General features: G+C 43.5%; 1 protein-coding gene across 1 annotated transcript in view; it reads right to left on the bottom strand.

Annotated features, from left to right (window-relative positions):
- Positions 1-2,804: 2,804 nt before the first annotated feature.
- The window catches only part of sparc (secreted protein, acidic, cysteine-rich (osteonectin)), a 16,099-nt gene continuing 9,067 nt past the window's right edge, over positions 2,805-9,836 (bottom strand). The window contains exons 5-11 of the mRNA XM_035650021.2: positions 9,161-9,251; positions 7,388-7,509; positions 6,680-6,800; positions 5,726-5,859; positions 4,657-4,805; positions 4,422-4,570; positions 2,805-3,395 (exon numbers count right to left, since the gene is read on the bottom strand). Coding sequence (XP_035505914.1) covers positions 3,367-3,395; positions 4,422-4,570; positions 4,657-4,805; positions 5,726-5,859; positions 6,680-6,800; positions 7,388-7,509; positions 9,161-9,251 — 795 coding nt within the window. The 3' untranslated portion in view covers positions 2,805-3,366. The remainder of the gene's footprint in view (positions 3,396-4,421; positions 4,571-4,656; positions 4,806-5,725; positions 5,860-6,679; positions 6,801-7,387; positions 7,510-9,160; positions 9,252-9,836) is intronic.

The following is a 9,836-nucleotide window of genomic DNA, read 5'->3' on the forward strand; positions in this document are numbered from 1 at the left end:
TTAAATGTGATGAAAAAATCTTGAGCTCTGACCTCATTTTTTCTGGAAGAAGATTATGTCGTCATCATGTCTCCTATCAGATGCGTCACATTCAAAAGGCCTTTCAATAAGTTTTCCAACCCCACCGGTCCCACTTCCATACGGACGTTGGTTCATGATATATATATATATATATATATGTATATATATATATATATATATATATATATATATATATATATATATTATGGGGTTATTTGGCCCTGGTGAAGTCAACCAGAACAGCTACAACCAGACTGAGACCATCAACAGTTCATGTGTGAGATGTTCACTTGTTTGTGTTTGAGTTTAACTGTGATTCTTTTTTCCTGAACCGGCTCTTAGTGGTTGAGTTTCAGGAATGTCTTGTTAAAAGAAGTGTATTTAAATACAGAAGCAGATCCTCCTCCTCCTCCTCCTCCTCCACCTCCTCCTCCTCTTCCTCCCCCTCCTTCTCCTCCTCCTCCTCTTTCTCCTTCTCTTCCTCCTCCTCCTCCACCTCCTTGTCTTTCTCCTCCTCCTCTTCCTCCTCCTCCTCCTCTTTCTCCTCCTCCTCTTTCTCCTCCTCCTCCCCCTCTTTCTCCTCTTCCTCCTCCTCCAACTCCTCCTCTTTCTCCTCCTCTTCCTCCTCCTCCTCCTCTTTCTCCTCTCCACCCCCCTCCTTTTCCTCCTCCTCTTCCTCCACCTCCTCCTCTTCCTCCTCCTCCTCCTCCTCTTTCTCCTCCTCCTCTTTCTCCTCCTCCTCCTCCTCCTCCTCTTTCTCCTCCTCCTCCTCCTCCTCTTCCTCCTCCTCCTCTTTCTCCTCTTCCTCCTCCTCCTCTTTCTCCTCCTCCTCCTCCTCCTCTTTCTCCTCTTCCTCTTCCTCCTCCTCTTTCTCCTCCTCCTCCTCTTCCTCCTCCTCCTCCTCCTCTTTGTCCTCCTCCTCCTCTTCCTCCTCCTCTTCCTCCTCCTCCTCCTCCTCTTTGTCCTCCTCCTCCTCTTCCTCCTCTTCCTCCTCCTCCTCCTCCTCCTCCCTCTCCACCACAGATTCAGACTGAAGGAAGCTGTGGCGGAGACGGAGGGAGTCCAGGCTTTGTGCACGAGGCTCGTCTGTTGTCTCACGTTCTGGAGTCTGGATGAGCGGGTGTGGATGGTAACAGGGTGCTGCCCCTCTCACCCTCCTCCTCCTCCCCGGGGAACGATGAACACAAACTGCTTTATTCAGCCGTAAATGGCAGTTTCATTTTCGATCCTGTTGTGAAACATCTCCAATTAAAATGTGTCTTTTACTGTTTGACAGACTTTAAGCAGCAAAGACTCAGTCCAAACACATTTATATTATTTAATTCCATGTTGTTTAAGCAGCTCCAAATGTCACTGTGCATCAGAAACATGTGTCCAAGTCAATCAACATGATTGTAGTGTATTTCAGCCGGTTCAGGCCCATTTTAGACCTTTTCATGAAGTCGAATGTTTGTTTTAAAGTTCTACAGTTCAACCACAGTGTTGTTCTCACTCACCGCCTGATTACATGACCTAGGGTAAGAAAGAAAAGTGCGTCAGAGCCGACGCCCACTAATCCTTTTCTAGGAGACAGAACAGAGCTGGACACTGTACGAGTTTCGAAATTCGCTGCTGTTTAATTTTCCAACTCTTCTTGTCCGAGTGAATCTGCGACGTGAAGCCGCGACCCGACCACTCGCAACTGTACGTGTGAAATGCCCGAAATGTTTGTTTAGCATAGAAGAAGAAATGCTGACGAGACCAAAACTATTTTCCACTTTGACGCAGTCAGGACAAGAAGGAACGACTTGTACAACCACGAGGACAACAAACACCAACAAACAATAGTTGGTATTGGCATCTTGCGCTGGCGATGCCATGTGGAGTCTGCAGAGCAGAGATCGTGGAGTGGAGGTCACAGAAACACGCGCTCGACCAATCGCGAGTCAGTCTCAGCTGTCAATCATGACGTCGCACCCATTATTATTTTTTTTTTTGGAGCATCAATTAAAACCAAACGAATCAGAAACATAAACTCCTGAAGAGAAAACATCAGTGTGATAAGAACGACATCAAATGACAGAAACTATCTTTGGAAACATTCATTTAACGTTTACTTTGATTTTATTTTTTTAGTTTGGTCCATCTCTCATCCGCTCACATGGAGGGGGCGGAGCTTATGATCTATACTGCAGCCGGCCACCAGGGGGCGATCGTGATATTTTGGCTTCATGTCGTAGTTTTCTCTTTTTCCGTAATTTCACATTTGCAAGGAGCTGAAACCCTGATTATATCTACAAATAAGTTATAGAAATGTAGCAGTCGCTTAAACTGGGAGCTCAGAAATATGATCTGCCTCCTGGATAAAACAGCTTTAAACATTAAAATTTTATACATGGTTAAAACTCTGACAAATAAAACCACAAAGCATTTTTTTTCATTTTTCGGTCTCAAACTATTGAGACAAGGTTAAAGTTTTAGCAGCGTTACAGCTGCACAAAGGCAACGTTCAGAAACACACGATACGTGGAAAGTGACTTATGATATTTCTTATATTTTAAAAAGATGGAGAATGAAAACGTGTCCCTAGAGAGAAATATGGTCAGATCTTCCTTGTGATCAAACTGGCCTCTTCCTCAGCGGAGAACGACACGCAGATATGAATGTATGCAGAGAATCTTTTCATAAGTCTTTTATTCATGGAGAGAGTTTTGCTCGAGCTCTCAGTGTCAGTAGCAACATGTCATTCGTGAGTAAAAACTCTCAGCCTGCGAGATTTCCCCTTGTGTGAAAACGTCCAGAACAACATTTGTGGTTTTCTTTATTGGCGTCAAAATATCAGTACACGCGTGTCCGCGTCTCAAAGCAGTAGTCAAAAGATTCCTTGAAAAACCAAAACACACACGATGACAGTTAAAAAAAACAGAAAAAAAACGAGTCCACCACCAAAAGAGAGAAGAAACTAAATGTTGGTTTGGCAGGAAGCAAGCAGAGGGAGCATTTATTTAGAAACTTTATTTTGGACTTTACAGTTTTTTTCGTCACCTCAAATAATGTTTCAAATTGTTCTCCGTGTTTTAAAAAAAGCCCTGAACAAATCAATATGATATCGTCAACAACATACATTTACATCATTAGTTCCTTTACCGGGTGTTTTGTTCAACAGGAGAATTCAGCGTCGCATGACGGTTAGTACAGACTGTGCACGTTTCTCTTTTCTAACATTTTTTTTGTTTTTTTTAGTGGTATAGGTAGGAAAAGTCATTATTTGAAGAAAAACCCACGAACAAAATAATTTGCAATTAGCACCGTTACTGTGATGTTTCTTTAACTTGGGGATCAGCACCGTGTCCCGTTCGGAGCGACTCAGATGACGAGGTCTTTGTCCACGTCCTCTGCAAGAAACACAGATTCAAAACACACATCAGTACAAACATCATCAGTGACGGTCGAACATGAAATATATATAAAGGAAAAATCCAATAGATGAATTAGTTCCTCTTGCACTCGCTATATACACAAAAGTAATGAATAAAAATAACACAAATGTCTTTCTGCTCGTTTTATCTTTCAAATTATTTACTGTGTACAAAGAACGTAATATATGAAATGTTTTCATCAAGATTATCAGATGAGATATTTAATGAAATATCAAAAACACAGATTCTAAACATACATCAGTACAAATATAGTATAAAAAATTAATAAAATACATTTAGGAACAACCCAATAGATGAATTAGTTCAAGAAAGTAAGAGTCTATCTTGCACTCTTTGAAATTATGCAGAAAAAATATATACATATAAATAAAACAAATGAATATAGAGAACATGAGTGTATTTCTGGTCTTTTTGTGTGTCAAATTATTCCGTAATATATGAAAATATTATAAGATGTAAGATTTTTTCACAGCTACTTTTGGGATTATTTAAAGGTGACGAACAGGTTGAGTGATCAAAAAAACATTAATAACTCGATTTCTCGATGAACTGATTAACAGAAGATCCAAATGAGAGATTGATGCAATTCTCAGTTTTTATACTTAAAATACGTTTAACATATTTGCTGGATGTTTGACCTTTTCAATATGAGCAACCTCATCTTTTCTGATATTTTAGAGACTGAAGAGATCAATTCTTTTATGTTCATAAAACAACACGCACAGAATAATCGATAAAAGCTCTGCAGCTCTGCTCATAACATCTCATGCGTATGTTTCATCTTCCTGATATGAGCTTGTTACTGTGCTCGCACTACGTTTTAATGATATTTAAAGTGCTTCGGGGGACTTGTCTTTTAAAACCACGAACCAAAAATTCAACGTATGATTATCATAAACGTATCTACGGGTGAATTTATAATGTTTTGTGTGGTTCAGTGATGATTTTTCTTAGATGGAGGCACGGTCGCTGGCCACTCACGCAGCTTGAGGCCGAAGCAGGAGGCCCACTCCTCCAGGGCGATGTATTTGTCGCTGTCGGCGTCGCACTCCTCGAAGAAGCGGGTGGTGCAGTGCTCCATGGGGATGAGGGGGGCTCGCAGTGGGGCCAGCTCCGTGTGGGTCAGGTATCTGGTGGCGCACACCAAATAAAGCTTTAGTATCAAAAGACAAACACATGGTGATACCGTCAACGCTTCTCTGGCGGGGGTTCGTACCCGTCGACGGGGTGCTGGTCGAGCTGTCCGAACTGCCAGTGGACGGGGAAGATGTACATGTTGTAGTTCTTCTCGAAGTCGTGAGCCAGCAGGTCCAGAGAGTGTTCGCCGGCCTGCAGCCTCTTCTCGTTCTCGTAGATCTTCTTCACCTGGAAGGTGTTGGACAGACGGGGGTCAAAAAAAAGCTCCAGTGTGTAATTTTTGTACTTTTCTGGCGCCATCTGGTGGTAAAGTTTGCAAACCGCAACCGACTGAGCGACCGACAGGGGACACTTTATGGCGGCGCACCACTGATTCCATTTCCTGTTTCCGTCAGCGTCTGAAGATTCGACGTGAACGCGACGTGTTCTGGAGCATTTAGTTCAACAATGTATTCAACAGGACGTAGAAACATGGAGACTCACACGGAGGTCGGTCCACCTCATGTGACTATATTTAACATGAACACAGAGTTATGGACAAGATATTCAACTTCTGTGAATAAGTTCTTCTAAATATTACACACTGCAGCTTTAACGCCACTGAATGTGCTAAAGCTGCGATCAGTCATCACCAAACTTCTCTCTGACATGTCTTGTCATAAAAAATCAAGACTGAAATCCTAGAATTAAGGAAGATATCTTACATTAAGCGTTTTCCACATAGAAGCCCGTATAAGGAAAAGGCTAAACGTCACTTAACGTGATCTTTAATCACATTGAGTTAACTTCTTTAACTAACTTTAACTTCTATCAGCCTGGGAGCGCTTTCTTGCCTCTGTCCTGTCATGAACAGATGTTTTCCAGATGTTTCTCAATGATCCACAAAAGATAAATCTCCTCTGAGTTGTTGTTATAAATGCAGGTTAAGTGCATCCATAATTCCTGGTCGGTGGAGTTCAGGCACATAAACGTTTCCTCAGTCTGAGCGAGTTTCTTTCTTCTTCATGAGCCACTTCAAGCTTAAAATAAACTGTTTCCATCAACGGAACATTGTGTCTCCACCCGCCGGGCTCGGCAGTTACTCCTGATGTTCTTAACACCCTTCCTCTGTAGGTTCCCTCGCAGCGGCCGTGTGTCTGCTGCCTCACCCTGAGCTTCTGCTTCTCCGTCAGCAGGTTGTTGTCCTCGTCGCGCTCGTACAGAGTCACCAGGACGTTCTTCAGCCAGTCCCGCATGCGCATGGGGAACTCGCTGAGCTCGGTGTCCAGGCAGGGCTCGATGTCTGCGGGGGAAAGAAACATCACGCGTGAGCGGAGGTGGACCAAAACCTTTCTGAGGTCAAAATAAAAAGAACTAAATTGTGTGAGTCATAGTTGAATGGAGGTTTAATGTGACAACAGAAGCTTTCATCAAGTCAAAAGAAAAAGAGTTATGTTGTTCTTTAGGAAACACTTTTGAAATACTTGTCATTCTCTCTCTCAAATGTTTCTGTTTGTTCATGAATTTCTTTATCTGGATTCTATAATGATCCTTCAAGTGTTATTTTTCTGTTTCCCATATCCCATTGATTGATCTCAAATTTATAGATAGATATTCTGGAATTATTGTTTCTACGCTTTATAGAAATGCAGAGGAAACACAGCCGCTGCACAAAGAAACAAACCGGCTCCAGTTCCAGTCTGGTCGATAATTAACGACAAAAATGAATCTGCATCTCAAACGTTTGAACGATTTCATCCTCAGATATCAACGTCACATCCTTCGTCCGGTTCTGTTTCGGTTCACTGAGCAGAACCTTGTTCTCCATTTGAACCCTGCAGCCCCGACTCGTCGGCTCACACTCAGTGCGTCGAGTTCAGTTTGAACAGGGAGAGAGAAAAATGCAGCCTGCAAGTCTGGACGAGCTCCTGACGCCTGAGCCGACCAATCACAGCAAGGCAAAGAGTCGGCACGCAGAACGCTGAGAGAACGCTGACAGAGAAGGTTGTTTCACAAAACAAAGACAGAGCATCTTTTAGTTTCCTCTGAAAATCTGAGGTGGATTCTCTGCCCGAGTGTCGTGTGTGTGTGTGTGTGTGTGTGTGTGTGGGGGGGGGACTCACATTTGCAGGGTCCGATGTAGTCGAGGTGCAGCTTGTGGCCCTTCTTGGTTCCCTCCAGGGCGCACTTGGTGGCGAAGAAGTGGCAGGAGGTGTCGTAGGTCTTGTTGTCGGTGCCGCAAACCTGAGGAGGAAGATAAATTCTCGTCTTTTCATCTATGTGATAACAAAGAACGGTTGCTGCCGTGGTGATCATCGTACAGTACGTGGCACGGTGACATTACATACAACGTCAATGCAAAGGAACGTACAGGACGACGCGAGTGACACGAATCACGCAAAGATATGAAATTTGGGATATTTCTTTTCAGTCGCTCGAGTGGAAATATTTGAACTCAGGCGAAATATAGGTGACGGGGGCCAATCAGCGTTGAGGTCCTCCGCGTCCGTTACAGAACACAGATATTCGTGGGTAGTGTTCAGTCTTCCAGCGGTGAACTCGTGGGAGTAAACTGGGGCTTTAAAGCGTCTGAAGATTCAACGTGAACGCGACGTGTTCTGGACGTTCAGTTCAACAACCGTGTTCAACAGGACGTAGAAACATGGAGACTCACACGGAGGTCGCTCCACCGCATGGAACTATGTTTAATTCTTATACGAACAGAGTTATGGACAATATATTTCATTTCTGTGATGAAGTCCTTCTGAATATTACACCCTGCAGCTTTAACCAGACGTTAACGCCGCAGGCTCCTTGTATTTCGGACTCACGTGCTCGAACTCGCCCTCGGCGGCGGCGCAGCTGGTGGGATCCTGGCAAACACACATGGGGGTGTTGTCCTCGTCGACCTCACACACTTTGCCCTTCTTGCAGTGGTGGTTCAGGCAGGGATCTGCACCGACAACACACGGGGGCAAAAAGAAAAGATCTGTGAGCTAAGAGTCACTTGTTCTTGAATGTAGCCCATGTTCACTTTAAAGAGGAATTAAAATTACACATAATTTGTCATGAGAAGCAGCAGAAGTCACGGAAAAATGCCGACGAGACAAACAATGAGACACGAACATGAAGCAACTTAAGTTTCACTGGAGAAGGTGCACACACACGTTTGAGCATGAAATGAAAAGAAGAAGATCTGTCAAGGATTATACGATGTTCCATGTGAACGAACATAACTCAAGATATAATCATTTGTATCTTTTGACTCCTCTTGTCACAGATAAAAACAGGTATTGTTCCTGTTTTCAGATTTACTGTTTGTCTTTGATTCCAACTTTTTTCAATATTCCTCTGCGTTACTGGAACTTTTAACATTATTTATTAATTTGTGTATTTATTTATTTTAGACAAATATCCACTGATATCATAATTTCCTAAGATGATCTTATTAAATATCACAGGTATCATCTTGCTTCCTTTGCTTCCTCCCCTCTGTCCTTCTATCCTTCCTGTTGCATTATCAATTTTTTGATGTTGGCATTATTTTCTTTTTGGAAGATTGTATTTCCTGATGTGCCGACGTGCAGGATGCATCATTAAGTTTCATACTGACGCGAGGAGCCCAGTCTTCAGACAAGACCTCATTATGTCACTACATCTTACTTCATAATGTCCAGTAAGAACATCAACTGCTTTTAAGTTTCTACTGTATGAAGACGACTTGTGAGAGAAAAGAAGTTTGTTTCAGGGAGAACGAAATGAACAAAATGTCTCAACTGGCCTGAGTGGGGGGGGGGGGGGTTTCCGGACTGCAGTCGGTACAGTTTGTTCAGTTTGTTCAGTTTGTTCAGTTTGTACAGTTTGTTCAGTTTGTTCAGTTTGTTCAGTTTGTTCAGTTTGTTCAGTTTGTTCAGTTTCCTGAGCGTCTGGGTCGAGTCGTGGAACATTGTAATTACAGTCGTCTCCTCGCAGAACGCTCCAGTCTGTTATTACTGAGCCTTTGATTCACCAGACTGACGGAGGCTTCGTGTCGCAGCTCACGTGACTTCGTTTGAATCCTTTCAGTTCTGACTCTACCACTGGGAATCAAACCTTTACGATTGGTGAGTTTCCTCATGGTTTCCTCCACAGAGGAGGTTCTGTATGGATCTTGTGGATCCCGAGGGATTGAATATCTATGAGCGTGGCCACTGTGTTGTGTCTGGGTGGATGTATGAACTCTGCTGAGCGACATTCCAGTGCTTTGTCTTTGATCTACAGCTTTTAATGAATCATAAAAAGCATTTTTGAGTGAAAGGTTTGACTGAATATTATTCATTTACTGACTTTAGCCTATAAGCAGTGTTTGTGTGTTGTGCTGTGTGAAGAAGAAATTCAAAAAGTTAAGAGAATCAGAGTTTGGACACTTGCAGGGAATAGAATCTGAAAGAATAGAACTTGTCTTTGTCCAAAACTGAATTCATAGAACAAACACGATCAAGTTCATCATTTGTTTGATTCATCAAACAGACGTATTTGGGGACAGAGTGTTGGTCCCGACACGGTCAAACCTTTAAATGTAGTGTCGTGTTCACGTGATTAGAGACGACAACAAGTCAACTCACTCTCAACGACCTCTTCTTCCTCGACCACCTCGATGGCCTCGTCGAACTCTCCGACCTCCACCTGCACGGGGTTGACGCCGACCTCGGGCTCCTGGGAAAACACCAGAGGTCAGAGGTCAGGGTGTGAGCGGACAGTCCGATCCTCGGGTCACATTTCTGATCTTCACTCTCTGAATCCGCCCGAGGCGGAACACTTCTTTCGTGCAACGAGTCTGCGAGTCTATTTCGCTCAAACCAAAACCGCTCAAACATCCCGAGCTTTTCCCTGAAGAGGAGGAAGAAAAACGTCACCGCCAGAGAAGGTTCCTCCCTGAATAACAAGCAGCTGGGTCCACATGCGGCGAAGCCACGAAAGACGTAATGGCTTCCTGGCGGTCGCAGCGAGCGGCTAAAATTAACAGCTGTGGGATGTCTGGTCCCGCCGGACCTCTGCAGCAGGAAACCATGAAACCGTTCACATGGAGACTCGCTCCAATGGGTTCTGAGGGCTTAAAGAACATTACAACTCTGCTCTCTTTCCATATAAGGCAAAGATTTGGTGAGAGCATTCAGCCAAAAGGAAGTTTGAGACAAGATGAACGTTAAATCTTGACTTTAATCCAGATGTTTCCTTTCCTAAAATGTAGAACTGTTCAGATTAATGAGGTTCAATAACTAGGTTTGGAAACGGGGACAC

Source organism: Scophthalmus maximus, chromosome 9 (genome assembly GCF_022379125.1).
Source record: "Scophthalmus maximus strain ysfricsl-2021 chromosome 9, ASM2237912v1, whole genome shotgun sequence".
In the NCBI taxonomy this organism is placed as follows: Eukaryota; Metazoa; Chordata; class Actinopteri; order Pleuronectiformes; family Scophthalmidae; genus Scophthalmus; species Scophthalmus maximus.